This window comes from Hemiscyllium ocellatum, chromosome 31, assembly GCF_020745735.1.
Source record: "Hemiscyllium ocellatum isolate sHemOce1 chromosome 31, sHemOce1.pat.X.cur, whole genome shotgun sequence".
Lineage (NCBI taxonomy): Eukaryota > Metazoa > Chordata > Chondrichthyes > Orectolobiformes > Hemiscylliidae > Hemiscyllium > Hemiscyllium ocellatum.
In genome coordinates, this window is record NC_083431.1 from 28,969,512 (window position 1) to 28,992,838 (window position 23,327).

The following is a 23,327-nucleotide window of genomic DNA, read 5'->3' on the forward strand; positions in this document are numbered from 1 at the left end:
TCAATTAATCACACTCTTTTTCTCATATAGTACAACATTCCATTTTATCTTTGCATTGATATTTCTTGTGAATTGTCCTAATGAGTGCAAGATGGAAAATTTTGATAAAATGTGTCTCTATTCAATAATACTCAGGTTCTGTACTATCAAACGACTGTTTGAAAACTTATGTTCTTGTTGGTGGAAGCAGAGATTAAATCAAACTCAGTATGACTCTGTGGTTATAAGCATTGATTTCGTACAAAAGAGCTAATTTGTGGCTGGCAGCTAACATTTATTCCAAACCTTGAATACTTGCAAAAATCACACGCAACTTATTCTGTTTGCGTTCACCTTTTGCCAAGTAAACTAAAATTGTACTTTAAAAATTTCCGATGCATGGAATGACCTGTAGATGCTATGTAATAAAAGTTAATAATTAAATGCGAGAATTTCCTCAATTGCTTAAGCAGAAGAGTTGAATGTTTGTGAATGTTTACCTTTTGCTCCTGTCATCAGGCCATGGTAATGATTAATGGGAGTATCTTTTGAAATATATAAACAGTTTTGTACTACCTCATAGTAAGTTGCTCTTTCAGATATTTTAAAATAAGCATGAAGAATATTGAGATGTCCAACTCCATGGAAAAGATAAACTCCTTGAAGACAAGAAAAGCATGTGATGTCACTGCTCAAAGTGTTGAAAATGCTAATAAGAATGAAAATGCCCAAAATAGAGTGACTTGGACTCGAAAGATTGAGTTTACATTGGCTGGAATCGGCTATTCAGTGGGTTTAGGCAATGTCTGGAGATTCCCCTTCTTGTGCTATAGGAGTGGAGGAGGTAATTCTACTTTAATAATGATCGGATTAATATGTGATTCTGAGATTTCCTTTGTGATGCCGAACAATTAACTTTTCAGATATTATGGGTGTGAAAGCCCCTTAATTACTACTTATTTAAATACAGTTCTGTAAGGACTTATTAATCGTTTTGTTTGTTTGAACTATTCTTCAGTTACACTGATGACAGACATTCATTCATTACTTTCAGTGAAAATCCTATTTGAACTCAAAATACAATGAATTAACAGCTGAAATAAACCACAACTTAGATGTATACAGCATCTATTCTATCATAAAATATCCCAAACTGCTTCACAGGAGCATTATAAACAAAAGTTGATGCTGATCACATAGGGGATTATTGGAATAGGTGACCAAAACTTGGCGAAAGATGTTGGTTTTGAGCAATATCTCAAAAGAGGAGATGGAGAAAGTTAACAAGGGAATTGCAGAGTTTGGGACATCAGTCAATGAACATCAGGGGTACTCAATTTACCAGAATTAAAGCAACTTGGTATATCTCTGAAAATGGGGGTGGATGCATTCACAAGATTAGTGTTGAAACTAAGAAAGACAGGCAATGCAGGACAGGACTGAGCCAAGTTTTCACAAACTTACAAGCAGTTGTTTACGGAGGTACACATTATGTATCATGCACTTCCAACCCACTAACCCCAGTTTAGGTATCAAGGTATACACAGGGGCTGGTGTCGCCCAGTGCATGTAGACAGGGGTGACACTTATGGAAGACCGCATGTTTTGGAACATAGAATGTTGGATTCCAGCCAGAACGCATTGGAATAGTCAACTGTAGAAGTAACAAGGTCACAGGTAAAGGTTTCAGTAACAGACGGGCTGACGTAATGACAGAGTCTGACAATGTTATGGAGGTGGAAATGGACAGTCTGAGTGATATGTGTGACTGCAAGCTGTACTGGGGATTGAATATAACACCATGGATGCAGTCTCATTCGGCCTCAGAGAGTTGCCAGATGGCGGGTGGAAGTCAGTGGCTGGGAAATTGAGTTTATCACAGGTATTGAAACCCATAGCTGTGATCTTGCTAATATTCTAAAAAGGAAATTTATGCTCATGAAGAATTACAGACAAGCAGCAGAGGGGATGAGAGAAATGTATAACATAATATGTTTTTACACACATATATATAATATATAATGAAAAACATAAATTGTAATATACAGTTGGTCTCCCACCATCAGGATATAAAGGATTTCTCCTGGGAGGAGCTAACAGGTTCGATATGTGCTCCAGTGCCATACCAGTTCTGCACTTGTTGCCAGGACTGTGTGAGAACGTTTTACTAGCTGTATTATGAAATTACTTTGAAGTTGTACCTGATGTCTCACACAAGACCATCAATAATATCAGATGGAATACAATGGTTGAGTGTTCTGGCTCTTTCTCTTCCATGTGTTCCTTGAATGAATTAATTACAGATCAATGTGCTCAGAGTTATAATTTGCACTCTGAGCACGGTGAAGGAATGGAATATTTATTTTTTCCCATCTATACTTAATGGTGTCAAATTAAGAATTGATTTAAAAATGAGGTATGTGTCTTATCCTTTTTACTTGAAATTCAGATTAATAGGTTCCCTTCCAGTTCAAAGGATTCGGAGGTGACTGATGTGTTATGCAGCAAGGTCTATGCCACCAAAGAATTGTATCTAATCTTTAAATATTTTGTTTGAGGTTTTACAGGTGCAGGTTGAATACAGTCTATAATCTGCCTATTGCCAAAGCCAAAGAGGCTTGTCTATCTATTTGGCATCCTGTTGGTACCAGCCTATACTTGCAAAGTCCAAAGCAAAATGTTTATAAATCAGATGTAATTCTCTGATGGGCCAACATTTGCTGACTAATATTGAGTGCGCTAGTAGCTATCCTATTCAAGATATCAATTAAGCTCATGGCTGATTTATTCTTACTGGGTGCAACATAAATTCATATGCAGGGATCCACTCTCTGTGAACAAAAGGAATACATTTAATCCATGTGTACCTGGAAGATTGGAGGGCCTATAGTTCACAAATATCTCCATGGCAATGGTTCATCTAATTAATCAACGTACCAATCAACAACTTTTTTCTTATACAATGTACATTATTTTGTTTGCTTGGATTTGGGCATTGTTGCATTTGTCCTGATGAATGCAAGACAAAATGTTTCAACAACATAGCTCTTCTATGCAACGCACTTATGTGCTGTTTATTCAAATGAGGATTGTTGGCACACTACTGTGGGCAATGGGGGCTGCTTTATTGTCATTTTGTTACATTGTCAGGTGGATAGGGGACTGAAGAAATGTCCTTTCATGGTAAAATGGGAGCAAAGATCGTAAGCCTGCATACTCTTTCGCAAAAGAATGAGTTCAGTCATGAGGGATGCTGTGAAGGGTGGTACAGTGGCTCAGTGGTTAGCACTGCTGCCTTACAGTGCCAGGGACAGGGGTTCGAATACAGCCTCAGGCAACTGTTTATGTGGAGTTTGCAGGTTTTCCCCGTGTCTACATGGGTTTCCACCAGGTCCTCTGGTTTCCTCTCACAATCCAAAGATGTGTGGGTTAGGTGAATTGGCTGCACTAAAATTGTCCATCATGCGTAGGTTAGGAGTAAATGTACAGGAGTAGGGAAATGGGTCTGGGTGGATTATTCTTTGGAGGATGGGGATGAACTTGTAGGGCAGAATGGCCTGTTTTCCCATGTAAGGATTCTATAAAGACAAATACAGACTGAGATGCTTTTAGTCCATCCTTCGCTATTCATCCTCAATGTAAACAGAATATAGGCTTTGTACATGAGGAATTGAAATCCTACTTTACTGCTGTTGTTAAGTTATCTACATAAAGATAGTTAATATAATTTTCACACTATATATGTTCCAATACTCTTTTTCCAGTTCATCTTTTGACTGAAATCTTTATATAACATCTGCCAAGTTAATTGTCTTTTTGTTGTTTCTCAGACTGCACCTAATCCGTTTTCTCCCCCTCTGGTTAGAAGCAGTTTCCTTGCAATACATTCTTTAAAAAGATCAAATTTCGCGTTGTACATGTAATGTGCTTTGCTTTCTGCAACATTTTGCAATTTAAATGTTTGGAGGAACATTTCCACAGAACATTCTTAAGTTAAGAAGTTGCTTCTAAAGTTCTGCACTCTGGATGGTTCTGAAATGATTACTTCAGTAACCATTCTCATGAAAGATTACTCCTGAAAAGTTAATGTCTGGGATAATCTACTTGCTGCACAATTTTCATTTGCGTAACAATGTTGTATTTGGAGTGAAATTGCTTGATTAGAGAGAATGGGTTCATTGTTGCTAGACATATGGGTTTACAGAATTGTCATCTAAGTGGCACACAGTTTAAATGACTACACAATCTAATTTTCATAGAATAATAGAATTATAGAATCCCTAAAGTTGGAAGCAGGCCATTTAGCCCATTGAGTCCATACTAACTCTCCAAAGGGCATCCCACCCAGACCCACATCCTACCCTATTTCTGTAACCTCGCATTTACCATGGCTAACCCACCTAGTCTGGACATCCCTGAACACAATGGGCAATTTAACACGGCCAAGAAACTGGAGGCACTCGGAGGAAACCCAAATAGACACGGGGAGAATGTACAAATTCCACACAGACAGTCTTCCTAATCTGTAATTGAACCTGGGTCCCTGGCGCTGTTGCTTGGACATTGTTTCTATTTAAAATACTCAGGAATGGGGTTATGGACACTTAATATAGTTTCTGATCATTGGCAACTGGAGGCCAGAATCAAACTATGGAGAAATACAGAGGGAGAGGTACAAAAGTTGAATTCTGAGATGGGGAGATATCAGCAGAGAAAAAGAAAGAACACATTTGAAAGGGGAAGCTAAGGTCAATTTACTTCTCCATATCAAATTAATAAAGTTATGCATTAACCAAGGTTAGGCATTTGATCTGTTTTCAACTTTTGTATCACGCACAACATTCCATCCGTGGCACATGGTCAACATTCTGTCAATGTACCTTTTGAATTTTGTCTCAGCCACAAGTAGAAAGCAGACAAAGGTAAATCCACTTCAGCAAAAGAATCAAACAACTTTTTAATCAGAAGTCAAATATTTACTATTCCACTAGCAGTTAGTTCCATCCATTCAGTTGTAAAATAAACAAAGATTTGTCTTGCAAAAGCTTCAATAATGGAGGGTTCTGTGCAGTTGGAGTCATATAGTCATAGAGTTCTACAGCATGGAAACAGACTCTTCAGTCTAAGTCCATGCCAATCAGATATCCTAAATTGATCCTAAAAAAAGTCCCATTGGCCAGCATTTGGTCCATATTCCTCTAAACCTTTCCTATTCATATATCCGTCCAGGTGCCTTTTAAATACTGTTATTGCACCAGCATCCACCACTTCCTCTGGCAGCTCTTCCAAACACGCACCACCCTATGCCCCTTATGTCCATTTTATATCTTTCCCCTCTCACTTTAAACCTATGCCCTCTAGTTTTGGACTCTGCCACCCTAGGAAAAATTGACCTTGGCTATTTAACCTGATGAAGGGCTTATGCTCGAAACGTCGAATTCTCTATTCCTGAGATGCTGCCTAACCTGCTGTGCTTTGACCAGCAACACATTTGCAGCTGTGATCTCCAGCATCTGCAGACCTCATTTTTTACTTACTTATTTAACCTACCATGTCCTTTATGATATTATAAATCTCTATAAGATCATCCTTTAGCCTCCAATGCTCCTGGGAAAATAGTCCCAGCCTACTCAGCTTCTCCCTGTAGCTCAAAACCTCTAATCCTGACAATATCCTTGTAAATCTTTTCTGAACCCTTTAAGTTTCACAACTTCTTCCTGTAGCAGGGAGACAAGAATTGAATGCAGCATTCCAAAAGTGGCCTGACCAATGTCCTGTACAGTCACAATATAGCATCCCAACTCCTTTACTCCATGCACTTATCAATAAAGGCAAGTACCAAATGCCTTCTTCACTGTACTGGCGGAAATAGGTACTGCAGATGCTAGAGATTAGAGTCAAGATTAGAGTGGTACTGGAAAAGCACAGCAGGTCAGGCAGCATCCGAGGAGGAAGAAAATTGATGTTTTGGGCATAAGCCCTGCCCAAAATGTCGATTTTCCTGCTCCTTGAATGTTGCTTGACCTGCTGTGCTTTTCCAACACCACTCTAATTTTCTTCACTATACTATCTTTCTATGGCTCACCTTCAAGGAACTATGAACCTGCACTCCAAGATCTCTTTGTTTGGCAACACTCCCCAGTACTCTATCATTAAATGTTTAAGTCCTGATCTGATTTGCCTTACCCAAATGCAAGACCTCACATTTATTCTGAATTAAACTCTACCTGCAAGTCCTCAGCCCAATAGCCAATCTGATCAAGGTCCTGTTGCACTCTCAGATAGCCTTCTTCACTGTCCACTACAGCACCAACTTTGGTTTCGTCCGTAAACTTACTAACCAATCCTCTTATACTCATATCCAAATCATTTATATAAATGATAGAAAGCAGTGGACCTAGCACTGATCTTTATGGTACACTTTTGATCACAGGCCTCCAGTCCGAAAAACAAACCTCAACCTTCTATCTCCTATCTTCAAGCCAATTGTGTATCCAAATGGCTAGCTTTCCCTAGATTCCATGTGATCTAACCTTGCTAACCAGTCTACCATAGAGAATTTAGTAGAATGCCTTACTGAAGTCCATATAGACAACATTCACCACTCTGTCTTCATCAATCTGCTTTATCACTTCTTCAAAAATCTCAATCATGTTAGTGAGACACAATTTCCCACGTACAAAGCCATGTTGACTATCCCTAATCAGTCCTTCCCTATCCAAATACATGTAGATCATGTTCCTCAGAATCCCCTCCAACAAATTACCCTCCACTGATAGCAGTTCACCAGTCTACAGTTCCCTGGCTTTGCTTTACCCACTTTTTAAAAATAATGACACCGCATTAGCCACTCTCCAATCTTCCAGCACTTCACCCATGACTATCAGTGATACAAATATCTCAGCAAGGGGCCCAGCAATCAGTTCCCTAGCTTCCCACAGAGTTCTGGGAACACCTAATCAGGTCCTGGGGATGTATACACCATTTTGAGTTTTAAATCATCTAGCACCTCTTTCTCTGGAATTAATTTCTTTTAATTTAGAATGGTAGGGTTGAAGGAGTTTAACCTATAGGAATGGTATGCCTAGATGTAACTGTTATGTATTTGTAATGCCAACTCCTGGCAGCCCATAATTGGGTTAGAGTGCAGCTACCAATCTTCCTTTCTATACTGTGCCTTAGCGCCTGGCAGTTAATGGGGATGGAGAAGGAGCGAGTGGTGAGTCTGATCAAGAAGAAGCACTTGTCTTAACAACAAGGTATAGTTTATTGTATGATTTCAATAGCTGCAAGCACATTGGCTAGTTAGGTAAAATTACTAAGACTATCAGGAGCAAGAGATCACATGTCTGACCCCAACATGATCTTAAGTTAGACTCCTTGATTCTCCACCAAACGTTGTGTTGGTGTCCAAGATTAACCCTATCAGAACCATTAGCTTTTACAACAATAACCTGTTGCAACATAAGCTGCCTGACATTGTCCCAACACCACACTGTGTCTTCCTATGCATTATTTTCTGATGTAAACTGAAAGGATCGAATGATGTTTCTTAAGCAAAAAATCCTGTATATTTCTCAAACATGTTCAAACATGATGCATTACCTTGAAGTGTGGTAGCTGTTCCTATAAAAGACACAACAAAATTCTATTTGCTCTCAATTATTTTAAACTTAAGTAAGTGTAATTATGCGGACACAAAAGCAAAGCAGTGTGAACTTGCAAGTTAGGTTAATGAATAGGTCAATAGAGATGCAGTGACAGATATTTCTGAGATACTTCAGAAAACACAGGAGGGAAAAGTTCCAATGAGGAAGTTAAATTACAAGAGAGGACCCAGCATCCATGGTTACTAAAGCAGTTAAAGATAGTCTCAAACTTAAAGAAAACATTCATAACTGTACAAAGATGGGTGGCAGTTAAGTAGATCGGATAGAATATAAAACAAACAGCAAAGATTGACTATTGGGCATTTAAAACATTCATGCAACTGACTTTTTGTCCCAGAATTTGAATTGAATTCAAATGTTACCATGTGCTCTGATGGCAAATTGTACCCATGTCCCCTGAAAGTCAGCCTGAGGCTCTCAGTTGCTAGTACAGTGACATTGCCATCACACCACTGCCACATCAATCTGGCAGCCTGAAAAAATGTGAAATTATCCATTCTGGAGGAAGAATTTAAAAAGGAAGCATACTATTTAAATAGTGATAGATTGCAGAGTTTTGAGATGTAGAAGCATCTGAGTATCTTAGTGTATGAATCACAAAATGCAACAATAATTAGAATAATTAGAAAGCTAATAGAATGGTATCGTTTACTACAAGGGGAGTTTCTGGAAAACCCATCCTCAATATAAAATGGAAGCAGAGTTTCTGAATATTTTCAAAGATGAGAATGATGGATAGATTCATGATAAGGGAGGGAGTAAAATGTTGTCAGGTATAGACAGGAATGTGGAGTAACCAGATCATCATGAAATAACCAATTATTGAATGGTGGAGGGCATTCAAGGCTCCTAATTCATGTGTGCACATGTCTGTATGTACCAATTAACAATCACAGAAAGAGACTTGCTTAGACTTATATTCCCTGATATTAATTCTTTTCATTTGCTTGAGAATAAAATAAATCAAGGCAACAGTTTTATATACTCAAGCTATGGAGCTTGACTAAGTTAATTGTTTATTTTGATCTCTGATTGCTGTTTTGATGCACTATTTTACTCTCTGGAGAAGAACGTTCTTATTTTATAGGGTTTTTTTCCCCAAATGAATACTGCACCAAAGCAAAACACCAATAATCACTGCTCTTCCACTATAGTGCATGTTGGGCTCTTGATAGCTTTCTGATTTGCGATGTTGGACAGGGAATGGGGTAGAAGACAATGAAATGTTCTGTCAGCCATGACTGGTGAGCTTAATGGCTCTACCTCTGGTACAGGCAACACAGTGGCTCAGCAATTAGCATTGCTGCCTCATAGCACCAGGGGTCCCAGGTTTGATTCCAGCCTTGGGTGACTGCCTGTTTGGAGTTTGCACCTTCTGCCTGTTTGCTCTGGTTTCCTCCCACACTGCAAGGATGTGCAGGTTAGATGGATTGGCCATTCCAAATTGCCCCACAGTGTTCGGCCAATTATTCAGAGGGAAATGGGCCTGTTTCCACACTGTAGGCAATCTAATCTAACTTTTAAATATGAAGATTTTGCAGTCATGTTTAGGTATCTTACACCTGAACATTTACATTCAGATACACAACAACAGCATCATTAAAGAAAGTTGGAATCACAAAAATAATGCAGCAAGTAAAGGAAATAAATAGAACAGATTTATTTTGCGAATATCAGTAAAGTCTGGTTCATTTTTCTAAATAATTTCGTATTTGTCCATCATAATTCCTAATGTACTCCTGTCAAAATTATTTGGAACATATTAGAAATATTAGAATAATCTCTTCAGCCTGACTTGGAGATATGTTCCTGGAAGTTGTTTGGTCTCAGTGAAATGTAATGTATAAAAAGCCTGGGGTAAAACTTTTCCCAGCCCCTGGGTGATGTGGGCAATGGAGAGACAATTGGGAAAATATGGCAAGAGCCGAAATATGGGATTCCTGACATTGAGAAAAAACACTGCAATCTTCCATCCAAGGTTCAAACAACAAGATGAGTCTCACTAGTGAGTGAGAGAGGTTTGTAGCATGCATTAACATCACATTAGCTATGCTCACCTCATTTACATGCAGTTTGCTATTCTACCAAATGGCAGCGAGAATCTAGATGGCAACAATCACTGACATAAAAGACAGAGCAGGAACCTGGCTATTTCAATTCATTGCTTAGCGTAATAGTGTCATAGAGATATATAGCATGGAAACAGACCCTTCGGTTCAAATCACCCATACGGGCCAGTTATCCTAAATTAAGCTAGTCCCATTTGACAGCATTTAGCCCATATCCCTCTACACCTTTCCTACTCATGTACGTACCCAAATTCCTTTTAAATGTTGTAATTGTACCTAGGACTACCACCTCCTCTGATAATTCATTCCATACACTCACCACACTGTGTGTGAAAAAGTTGCCCCTCAGGTCGCTTTAAATCTTTCCCATTCACCTTAACCTATGCCCTCTAGTTCTGGACTCCCCTATTCTAGGGAAAATACCCTATTTACCCTATCCATCCCCCTCATGATTTAGAAACTTCTATTTTATAAACTTCAACCTCCAATGATTCAGGGAAAACAGCTCCAGCCCTATTCAGCCTGTACTTATAGCTCAAACCCTCCAACCATGGCAACATCCTTGTAAATCTTTTCTGAACCCTTTCAAGTTTCTCAACATCCTTCCTAGAGCACTTGCTGCTCTCAGTCCTCCACTTTGGCCAGTAGTCCCCAGAGCTTCAAGACATGCCACATGGATAGTGATCACCTATATTCTTCATCTGTAGAGGTTGGCATAGAATGTTATACAGTTCAACGCTGCACTTTAGAGCACATCAACACCTTTGCATTGTAACAGTGTGGCCAGGGCACCTCGTGCAAAGCGATTAGAGCAGTGTTTATATCAGAGCCTTTCCCTCACTCTCTTAGCCCTCATTCAGGGCCTATTTGGCTGCTCACAGTATCCCCATTTTGCCTCATCATGCCTTTTTGCAGTTTGCTGCATCATTCAGAACATACAACCTCACCAAACTTCAGACTTGTCTTGACACATAGCACAGGTCTTCCTTTCTAACTCCAAAACAGAATTCCTGGTGCCTTTCCCAATTTCCCCTCTTTATTCTGGCTGCATGCCTTTCTTTTACTCTCCAATATTCTATACTTCTTTGGGTTTATAGTGTCAGCTCATCATTTTCAGCCATTCCTGCTGCTTGTCTTGCAGTTGTAGCCTTTGGGATTTCAACATGAGTACTGATTGCTAATGGTATTTTTTACATTTTTAAATTATTCTAAGAGAATAATTTCTCTCAGAACTTTATGTGTGGCATTTAATCCTGATGCTTGTATCCACCAGTTGAAATTCCTTTGCTTTACACTTCCAGCATAATTTTGCACAGGGAATTTTCCTAAGTTTTGGAATTTTTGCCTGCAAACACAGGTAACTAATGCACACCAAGAATGGTGGTGCCTAATCTAGAGATGCCTCCTCTGGCAGAGATACATAAATGTCATGGGCTTTACCTATCAATGTTCTCTGCATGGGCAGTTTGCTTCTGCTATTTTGGTTTGCTAACATTACAACTATCATAAAGAATGATTCGATATCCCTTTCCTCAAATTTCAGTGGGTTCTGTACAAATGTAAATATTTCCTTACTAGACTTTACATTATGCTAAAGGGTTTCTTTACAAGAATCTTCTCCTACAACTTCTCAGCTGGTATTCTTCAGCTGAAATTGAATTCTCACTAACTCAAGTGACTCACCACTTGGTGTACCCATTCCTTCTTGTTTTTTTCCAGCAAGCTGTGCACTGTCAGTACATTAATTTTCTCTGCCTTCTTAGCTTTACAGGTAATTCCACCTTTCACCTTTTTGTTAACTCCAACACCTTAGTGAAGACTTGGTAAACAGTCAGAAATATCTCCTCAGTCTGGAGGACCGTTTTTGCCTCTTTCAATGCTATCTAGTTTTATCGTGTGAGAAACCTGGTATCTATCCTCCTTAATCCTTACCAATTGGTTCTACTCCATGTTTAATTTCATGTTGTCCATGTTCAAAAATTCCAGTCAAGCTCCTAAACCATTGTCACAACCCTGATGGGATGAGAGGTCAGATAATCAAGAACCAATATCCCACAAGCCTTCACAAATGTATCACTGAGATTGTTTACCTGACTTTGACGGTAATCCGGACAAAATAAACTCCCAGAGTTTGAGAAAGACAAAGGTGTTTCCTTACAAAATGTGGACAAAAATTAAATTACTTGCAATCCAGAGCTCCTGGCTACCATTTGGAGACATCTGTTTGAGTCCCACTGTGGGAGATGTGAAATTTGAATGTAATAGAATTTTCAAATTAAAGTCTGGTCTAATGATGATCATGTAATCGTTGTTGATTGATGTATAAACCCATCTGGTTCACAAATATCCCTTAGGGAAAGAAAGTTGCCATCCTTATTTGATCTGGCCTACAGAGGACTCTACAGCAATGTGATGATTCTTAACTGCCTTGGGCAATTAGGGGCAAGAAATAAATATTGGCTTAATACCTACATTCAATGGATGAATATTAAGAAAAAGACAAACATTCTGCTCTCTTGAATGCATTCCTAGTCAATCACCAACTACACAAGTACCGTTTTTCATTCACATATTAATTGACATTGGTAATGGTCCTTTACTCCTTCAAGTTCAAAAATATGCAGGTTAGATGGATTTACCATTTTAAAAAAATGCCCCATAATGTCCAGGGACGTGCGGATTAGGTGGGTTAGCCATTGTTAAAAAATGTATGCAGGGTAATGGGGAATGGGTGAGGGATGGATCTAGATGGTATGCTCTTTGAAGGACCATGCAGAATTGATGAACGGAATAGACCTCTATGTCTTCATCCTTTCACAGCCCTGGTGGGTTGGTGGATATATGGAAAAGGGGCATAATTGTATTGTTGAACATATCACTTTACACATCGATGTTTATGGATCGAACATACTTGCTTTCTACACAGTGGATTGCAATTGAGGACAAAAGTCTGATTGAGAAACTTGCCCTACAATCATGTTCTTCAAATTGCCTTTACCAGTATTCCCTGCTCTACTCTCATGAGTTCACTACAGATAATGACCATAATAGATATTGAATGAATTACTTTTCTCTGAATTGAAGGAGCAAAGTTTAATGCATCAGAACAAAAAGAAGCTGAACATTGTGATTGTTAGATTGCAGTTCACTATCTGTAGTGCATACAACAATTATGGCATTGAGAAGTTTAAATGTAATTATAATGTTTGTTTACCACAGAAACCTAGCACAGAAATTAGGAGTTTGGTAAATTAATATAAATTTATGGAAAATAAAATGTAACATTCAGAGACAAACATTTGAAGCAAAATTGCTGCCAGGACAATACTGGAAGAGAACAGATTGATTGATTATAAAGTCTGTGTCTGTAGAATATGCATTTTGAACATCTAATAATTCACCTAAATCCATAAGTACAAATAAATCAGCTACCTCAAACAAATGTGAAAAATATATCACATTGTAACCAGATGTGTTTCCAGTTTTTAAATTGTTGGAATATTGTGTGCAATTCTGGTCTCCTTCCTATCGGAAAGATGTTGTGAAACTTGAAAGTGTTCAGAAAAGATTTACAAAGATGTTGCCAGGGTTGGAGGATTTGAGCTACAGGGAGAGGCTGAACAGGCTGGGGCTGTTTTCCCTGAAGCATCGGAGACTGAGGGGTGACCTTACAGAGGTTTACAAAATTATGAGGGGCATGGATAGGATAAATAGACAAAGTCTTTTCCCTGGGGTTGGGGAGTCCAGAACTAGAGGGCATAGGTTTAGGGTGAGAGGGGAAAGATATAAAAGAGACCTAAGGGGCAACTTTTTCACGCAGAGGGTGGTATGTGTATGGAATGAGCAGCCAGAGGATGAGGTGGAGGCTGGTACAATTGCAACATTTAAGAGGCATTTGGATGGGTATGTGAATAGGAAGGGTTTGGAAGGATAGGGGCCGGGCGGTGGCAGGTGGGACTAGATTGGGTTGGGATATCTGGTCGGCATGGACAGGTTGGACCGAAAGGTCTGTTTCCGTGCTGTAAATCTCTATGACTCATTTATTTGTTCCTTGTCCTCTCTTTTATTTTGCTCATTTATTCCTTTTTTTATTTAATCACTCTTCCTTCCCAGCCAATCAGAGGTATTGTTCTCCCGTTACTCATCTGCCCCTCCCTAAATCCGATCCCCTTTTCCCTCAACTTGGTACCTGCTACTAACTGTTAATCTTTAAAAGGTCATCACTGTTCAGAGCTAACTATTTCTCTTTCACCACAGTTAGAGCTTTAGATTACTGGAGGTTTCCAGCATGCTATGCTTTTATTTTAAATTACAGTTCCCATTCATTACAATTTAACAGTCTAGATATGACCTGCCTTCAGGTCAATCAACCGTATCGTCCATGCTTCACTTTCCTTTCAGACCTCAAGTGGTGAGTCACCATCTGTAGCTGACGTCTTCAGTCTTCTTCTCATCCAGGCTGGCTGACCATGCAAAAATACAGGTCTCAATTCTGCCATGCTCTACATAAACTCTCCCTCTCTGCCTAGAGGCATGAACTACTGAAATGTAAATCAATGCCCTTTACATCTTCCTTATGCCAATTAAATACTTGATTTCCATTAACCTTATCACTGCAACTTTTGAAACTCCTTTTGCTTTCTTCCTGTAGTTTTTTTTTGGCTCAGCTATGGTCTGTTGACTACTTGACTGCTTGCTTGCTTGAGGGGGGGGAAGCACCAGGGACTGAAATTTACCAGAAGCTGTTGAAGTGTTGTTTAGTCGAAGTGATTCTCTCTGTGAGCTCAAGTGAGGTATTTCCCAGAATTCTCTGCATATCATACCATATCTCTATGCCATCACACTCATGCTACCTTGGGATGGATTTACTTGTCATTGCCATGACTTTCGCTGCCAACTGTGAATAGCCATACACAGTGCACCCAGTGGGAGCAAAACTAAATAGAAAAGTTTCTGAGGGTAGGAATGACACTTCATTGGGAACAGAAGTTCCCATTCATAAATGTATTACCACTTTTCAGCATCACCTGTCTGATTGAATGTCACAGTAACTGCAGCTACAAGAGTCATGTAACGCAGGCTACTCATTCTTTCAGCCATACAATGTCTGAAGCTTATTGACACTCTTTCCCTAACACTCAGTGTAGCAAAATATCATGTCATTGTTCAGACTGACCACAGTTCATTTCCCTTACCAACTTGGAAGGATTGCCCCAACTGATGAATGACCAGGCCCCTGATTGATCTCTGTCTTACCATGGTTGACTTACTATGAGTCCTCTACCTCTGCTGTATTTGCAGGACTGACTGTGGCCAACTCACCACACTAATAATATGAAATCACTAATCTTCAGTGCCCAAGCACTGACTTACTGTGTCCAAAACAGTTGGACTGATGCTGTCTTAATATGCGAGTACCTCTTGACTGATAACAGTCACCGTTGGCTTGACTGAGGACTACTTCCCTTGGACTTTCGGACATGGGAACTTTGTTGAAGAACATTCAGTGTATTTACCTCACAAGCTGCTGGCAAATGGTATAGTTGTGACATCGATGTTTGTAAAACAACATGCCCACCAACCTCCCAATTCAAAAGAAAAGATAAAGGACTGTGGATGCTGGAAACCTGAAACAGAGCAATTCTGAAGAAGGGTCACTGGAATTGAAATGTTCACTCTATTTTCTCTCCACTGATGCTGCCAGACTTGCTGAGGTTTTCCAGTGATTTCTGTTTTGGACTTAACTATCATCACTGGCAAACAGGACAAAGCTACCTAGCTGAGGGTAGAAGTAAGGGTCTTATGTCTAAGTGTTTCCATTGAAACAAATTAAGTCATATTTGTTTAAAATGTTGGAAGTTGCATGGGAAGTCCATGGGATTTATAGGGGTTGGTAAGGGTGAGTTCAAGAAAAGATCTCATAAGGAAAATAACAAATTGTAACATTAGCTGTAACAATGAGACTGAAGGTAAACACTACAGTAAGTGTAGGAGAGATGAGTAAGGTCGATGAAACATCTTTCCTCAAAAGAAAAGGTAACTATTTTTCTTCAAATTATGCAGCTAAACCTATAACTATATTAATGAATACAGGAGCTTCTCAAACTCTTTTGCTGGGGAAGAACATAGTTTGTCCTACAGACAATGCATTGAAACCCAAAGTTTTAATAAAGGGGATAAGTGGAGAGTATGCACCCATTCTGTTGTACAAACTGTGACATATTGTCCAGAACAATGGCAGTAGGAATTGTTGAGAAATTACCTGTGGATGGAGATGACTTATCCTTGGATAATGATTTAGCCAGAGTGAAAATTACAGCTTTCCTCATAATCACATCAAGTCCAAGGGAGGTTAAAGGGATGGGACAGTGACAGAAACAAGTTCTAGCTATTCTTCCATCATGGGCGGTGATCAAAGCAATATCTATACAAAATAAGTAACCAAAAAGATCAAAATAATACTTCAAATAAATGTTGGTGTAGCTGAAATTGTACTTTCAATATATTCTAACAAACCTACTCAGCAACCTTATTATACACCTCTAAAACCCAGGTGTCCTAGGGAAGAGGTAGGGACATTATCATTGTGCCACAACAGCCCTTACCTGAGGATGTTTTCAAGGATGAGGATAATTCAACAACAAGTATTTGGTCAATCTTTTTAAATTGAGGCTCACAAAGCAGATCTGCTGAAGTTAAACAACTTAACAGAATGAACCCACACTGAAGTTGAGACTGAAGATGTTTTTATGTTAAAAATTAAATTCTGATTAGAAAGTGGAGATATCCTCACAGAAGTGCAGGTGAGAAATCAATTTTTTTTGAAAAATCAGTTGCTATCATCAAGGTATCATAAGGAAATATTGGGATGAGTGCATCAAATTTCTATGTTAGAGTCATAGAGTTATGGAGTCATAGAGATGTACAGCACAGAAACAGATCCTTCAGTCCAACTTGTCCATGCCACCCAGGTATCCTAAGTTAATCAAGTCCTTTTTGCCAGCATTTGGTCTATATCCCTCTAAACCCTTCCTATTCACATACCCATCCAGATGCCTTTTAAATATTGTAATCGTACCAGCCTCCACCATTTCCTCTGACAGCTCATTCCATACATGCACCACCCTCTGCATGAAAAAGTTGTCCCTTAGTTCTTTTTTATATCTTTTGCATCACACCCTAAACTTATGCCCTCTAGCTTTGGACTCCCCTACCCTGGGGAAAAGACCTTGGCTATTCACCCTATCCGTGCCCCTCATGATTTTTTAAACATCTAGAAGGTCACCCCTCAGCCTCTGATGCTCCAGGGAAAATATCCCCAGCCTATTCAGCCTCTCCCTATAACTCACATAGGAATGTAGGAACATGTCCACATCTAATCAAACTAACATTTTTAATACCCATACCAGTTTTAGAAGAACTATTCATGAGATTGTGGTAGACTGAATAGGACCATTACTGAAAATTAAAGCAAAACATCAATACATCCTATAAATTTGGAGAGGAGAATCAATTTCCAAAAGTTGTGCCTTTGATGACAATTGCAGCTGAAGTAATGATACATTAATTAGCTCAGATTTTAACTTGTTAATGAACTAACAACAGAAATACAATTGGATCTAAGTCCTAATAGGGTGACACAGTGGCTCAATGGTTAGCACTGCTACCTCACAGCTCCAGAGACTCAGATTTGAGTCCAGTCTTGGGTGACTGTCTGTGTGGAGTTTGCACATTCTCCCTGTTTCTATGTAGGTTTCCTCTCGGCACTCTGGTTTCCTCCCACTGTCCAAAGATGTGCAGTTTATGTGAATTGGCCATGCTAAATTGCCCATAGTATTCAGGGATGTGTAGGTTAGGTGCATTAGTCAGGGGTAAATGTAGAGTAATAGGGTAAGGGTGATAGTAATAGGTCTAGGTGGATTACTCTTCAGAGGGTCAGAGTGGACTTGCTGGGCTGAAGGGTCTGTTTCCATTCTGTAGAGATTCTGATTCTAATGTTGTGTCTTAATTTTTTCAGAACATAAGCAATTTGGATATTAACAGTTCGAATCACTACATAATATCCACGAACCCACAATGCTTTGGAGAAATACCATCAGATTCTCAAGACAATGATCAAGGCATATTGTTACAAATACCCACAGGATTGGGATAAATGATTGGATTTTTTTGTTGTTACTTGCAACCAGAGATTTTCTGAATGAACCCAAGTAGTACAATCCATTTGAATTGATCTATGGAAGATCAAGTAAGGTTTTTTAGGAAATTGAAGGAAATCTGCAGAAATATACCAGTATGATGTGGATGGAGGTGACAAAGACCAATAAAATAATACCCATGTCAGGGATATTTACTCAATCGGTTTAGATATGCTGGAATAGGCTGCTGGAGAAAGTGGGGCTTTAATCACTCAGAAATAGGCACATTTCTACACAAGCCCTCATGAAGAGTTGTCTCATTTAGATTGTGTAGAACAAGCTAAGGTGGAAATGAAGATGAAATACATGCTAGAAAATCACTTGATTGACCCATGCCATAGCAATTGGAGCTCACACATGATTTTATTTCCTAATGTGGCTCCCTTGCTACGAGCTCTCTAGTGGCACAGTGGCAATGTCCCTATCCCTGGAGCAGGATGCCTAGGCTCAAGTCCTATCTACTCCATAGGTGGGTAATAACATCTCTGGAATGGTTTGATTGGGGGAAACCTCCTCTTCACTTTTGATGATCTGCCCAAAAATTAGCCATTTGAAGGATATGAATAATTTATTGGTGGTGGTCAGTTGGTTTTAAAAAAATCACGAGCGATTAATGATGAGGGAGGAAAATAAACAACTAGATCTTGCAAAGTCAGCAGAAAAGTAAATACAGTAAAATAAACAGATTCATATTCAATCACTTAGTTAGAAGATCACATTGATAGAGTCAGTAGTGTTTCAGTCCTCACTGTAGGAGCGAGATTCCCCCGACTGGAGTCAAAGACACAGGAGGTGGATGGGATACATGACTCTTATTCGAGCAAACACCAGTTAAGGCAGGGAGATGGCCAAAGGATCTTCCTTGAATCAGGCTTTGATGTGAAGCTGCATTTGTTTAATATTACATTCCATGAGATTGCAATCCTGTTGCTATAAATTCTGTGTCATATGATTCTGCTGCACAACCACCTGATGAACAAGCAGCGCTTCAAAAGCTAGTGCCTCCAAATAAACCTGGTGTTGTGTGATTTTTAAATCCATTTTGTGTTACAATGATCATACACAACATGGTTACTGTACCACCCCTTCTCTTCTGTAGGACCAATCTTGTAAAATGTCTGATCAATGATGGGCACTCCCATGGACAGCACTAGGTTATTTTTTTTTAAATGATGTTTAACAATCATTGTAATCTTGAGGCCTTGTCATCTTTTTACATTGCATTCCAAAGCTTCTGGATGTCATCTTTCATGCACGTGTATCTCTAAGGAGTGCTTAAATTCTATTGTCCATTGTACTGGCTATCAATTATCAAATTCCATTAACCGTTTTAATATATTAAAAAACCCCACTGATTCTGTTATAAAAACTTAATGTTAATATTTATTATCAATTTTACAATTATTTCTATTGCTAACTTTTTTTTAGCTAAAATACACCAGGCATCTCTTTAATGTTTTACAATTAAGTTGAATACTTTGTGATTATTCAAAGAATCTTTAACTAGAATTTATTAATATTGTAAATACTTTCAAAGAGAGAGCTAATTTCTGCAAGATAACTTTAGCTGCTGTTTTGATGGCTGAACACCTCCTTAATGAGACTAGAATTAATTACTTAGGTAGTGATTTTTCAACGTTTTTGAGTTACAATTTCATTATTTCTTCTGTATTTTGTTATAAATCTTTGATACATTCATCCTTGAATGTTTATTGTAACTTATTGTTTAGGTAATGCTCCCTTCTGCCTTGGAAAGATACTTTCTCAAAGGCACCATTTTTTTTCACTTATGATGATGCAAGTTTTTTTGTCTCAAAAACAGGCAGCTCCAACACTCACTATGACTCATGTGTTGAAGGGATACTGCAAGTAACATTGACTTGAAAACTTAAACATCAGCTTTTGTTATACCAAATGGATTTTATAAAGGTCACATCTTATTTTTCTTTACTTTTTTATTGTGAACTGAAAAGGGAAAGGGACTGTTTTAAAACCAAGGTCAATTGAAGGGTCTGCTCCTCTGTTAAAACAAGTTTGAGAGTCTCATTGTGAGCTATGTTTATGCCGTTGGTTTGGAGGCAGCAGAGGAGATGAGATAAAATGGCATGGCATTTGGCCGACAACAGTGTGCAGATTGGTTAGTGCAATTGTGACTCCCTGTAGATGCCAGAGGTTATTCAGCCTGATGACAATTCTGAGTGGGTCCAGGTCACTGAACAGGTGACGTGGAGTTTCATCGAGACAGGGGCAGTCATTTGCTGGACTGTAAGAAGCAGACTTGGCGTGTGTGTGTGTGTGTCTCGCTCTCTCTTTCTCTCTACAGTAAAAGTAATCAAAGTCTGAAGAAAGCCAAAAAAACCACACAACACCAGGTTATAGTCCAACAGGTTTAATTGGAAGCACACTAGCTTTCGGAGCGTCAATCCTTCATCAGGTGATAGTGGAAGATACAATTCTAAGGCACAGAATTTATAGCAAACATTTACAGTGTGATGTAACTGAAATTATACATGGAAAAATACCTTGATTTTCTGTTTAGTCTTTCATCTGTTCGAATACCATGATAGTTTCACTTCTTTCATGTGTAAATCACAAAACCTTTTTTTAAAAGTTGCATTCTCAGGTTAGCTGTAACAATGGGCATTAGCTAGACAATATGTTGAAGGTGTTATCCCCCTGTGTTCTCTGTCTATGCCATGATGTTTAGATTGATTCTAATCTAAAAAGTGAGAATTCATGCAGTTTTTGAGCAAAGTACAATGTAACTCTGCAAGTACAAAAAATATATATGTGCACTTTGGTCTTTGACTGTCTGTGTGTGTGTGTCTGGGGTGGGGGAGCTTGTGAGTGTCTGTGAGAGAGAGTATATATGTGTGTGCATGCCTGTGGAGTAGTCTAAGTCTCTGCGAAGATGCCTGTGTGGGTGTGGGAGTGTGTGTGTCTGTAAGGGTGTGTGTGAGTGTCTGTGTGCATGTCTGTGTGTGTGTGTGTGTGTGTGTGTGTGTGTGTGTGTGTGTGTGTGTGTGTGTGTGTGTGTGTGTGTGTGTGTGTGTGTGTGTGTAGTGCAATGGTGGTCACCTGTAATGTGACATGAACCCAAGGTCCCGGTTGAGGCCCTCCCTATGGTTACCAAACTTAGTTATCAGCTTCTGCTCGCCCACTTTTTGCTGCTGCCTGTCCCGAAGTCCGCCCTGGAGGATGGTCACCCGGAGGTCTGAGGTCGAATGTCCTGGGCCACTGAAGTGTTCCCCAACTGTGAGGGAACACTTCTGTCTGTTGGTTGTTGTGCACTGCACAAACTCTGGGATTATTACTGGTTCTTAAACATCTTGAAATTAATGTATATTAACCATAATTTCTTGACTTTTGTGGAGAAATATAAAATTTCAAATGTGAGATTGTCTCAGTGGAGTTTGTTAATTTCATTTTATGAGCTAAGGTTTGTTCATATTGCTGAGAAAGAGAATTAATTGCTGACACATTTCAAAGAATGTGATGATGCTGGAATATTGAAAATTTGAGATTAAAAATTGCCAGAATTTGTATCAATCCTGCACAAAGAATGAGTGAGGTTGAATGACTTCTGTGTGAATTAATTTTCTTGTATTTCATTATATACTTGTTTCACTGTATTTATTGAAATGGACTCATTCAATTTGTTTCATGTTGACCTTAAGATGAAACAAATTTTGAAATGATGTTTTATCTCTCCAGGATAACATAAAGACTGCATAGAATTTTTGGAATATAAATGGAAAGAATAAAAGCTGCAAAAAGTACCAGATGTATATTTTGCACACCAACTTGAAAGTCAAAAGTGGAACAGTGTGGTATTGACTTGTTGCTTACACAAGATCATGTAGCCTTTGGAGAAGCTGAGTTTGATACTTTTTTTGAGACACATTGGCATCTGTAACTTTGGGTTGAAAAGCTGCCCAGCAACAACTAAGTTGCTCTTGAATCCAGATTTCCAGAAAACTTGCACACTGAAACAACTCATTCTCTTCCTCTGAGTTTCTTTTGTCCTAAATAGCAGTCAAAGTCAGGCAAACATACCACCTTGATATTTCAGCTGATCATTTATATACTTGTGATAGCCCATGGAATAATAGTGTTTGATGCGTGGCACACTAATCACAACTGGGTCACGTCAGAAAGATCAAACCGTTTATTTTGTGGGCCCCTTGAAAGGGAAAATACTCTGATTGATGTTTTTCTCAGCCTAGAGAGAGGCAAATTACTGGGTCTGAGTGGTCTGTGTCCTTCGCGCATTTAACTCAATGTAGTGGAGTAGAGTTCAATCCTCTTCCTGCTGGAGGTCAGGATGATCATAGTTGGAATATCCGAGGACCTTTCCTTGGTCTGGGAATCAAGCAAGTAAGACAATGGATGACAAGCCTCCCTTATTGCTGTTAATGGCCTTTGTATTACAGATTAGATCCCAGGAATGTTGGATATTGGAGTAGAATTGGATGGGTGTTATACAGTTTTAAGTTTAGTGGGGACGAGAGAGACTCATGGTTGGTGTGTTGCCTCCCGGGTGCCAGGGTGCGTGATGTCTCTGATCGTGTTTTTGGGATCCTTCAGGGGGGAGGGAAAGCAGCCCCAACTCGTGGTCCATATTGGCACCAACGACATAGGTCGGAAGAGAGATGGGGACTTGAGGCAGAAATTCAGGGAGCTAGGATGGAAGCTTAGAGCTAGGACAGACGGAGTTGTTTTCTCTGGTTTGCTGCCCGTGCCACATGCTAGTGAGGTGGGGAATAGGGAGAGAAAGGAGTTGAACACGTGGCTACAGGAATGGTGCAGGAGGGAGAGTTTTGGGTTTTTGATTAATTGGAGCTCTTTCTGGGGTAGGTGGGACCTCTACAAGCAGGATGGTCTTCATCTAAACCAGGAGGGGTACCAATATCCTGGGTGGAAAATTCGCTAAAGCTATTAAGGTGGATTTAAACTAATACAGCAGAGGGATGGGAACCAAAATTGTAGGACAGGTACAGAAGAGGATGAGAGTAGGGAGTTCCCAAATCAAGCATCTGACACTGGCAAGCGAGAACCTGGATGTGTACTCCAATGCGAGGAGCATCCGAAATAAAGTGGATGAACTGGCAGCATGGGTTGGTACCTGGGACTTCGATGTTGTGGCCATTACGGAGACACGGATAGAGCAGGGACAGGAATGACTGTTGCAGGTTCCGGGATTCAGATATTTCAGTAAGAACAGAGAAAATGGTAAAAGAGGGGGAGGTGTGGCATTGCTGATCAGGGACAATATTACAGTTGTAGAAAGGACGTTTGTGGACTCGTTAACTGAGGTAGTATGGGCTGAGGTTGGAAATAGGAAAGGAGAAGTCACCATGCTGGGAGTTTTCTATAGGCCTCCGAATAGTCCCAGAGATGTTGAGGAAAGG

At 39.4% G+C, this 23,327-nt stretch overlaps 1 protein-coding gene across 1 annotated transcript in view; it reads left to right on the plus strand.

The window, feature by feature from the left end:
- Positions 1 to 594: 594 nt before the first annotated feature.
- Positions 595 to 23,327, plus strand: part of si:ch211-283g2.1 (sodium- and chloride-dependent GABA transporter 1) — a 97,824-nt gene continuing 75,091 nt past the window's right edge. Inside the window, exon 1 of the mRNA XM_060847784.1 lies at positions 595 to 823. Within this exon, the coding sequence (XP_060703767.1) occupies positions 595 to 823 (229 nt within the window). The remainder of the gene's footprint in view (positions 824 to 23,327) is intronic.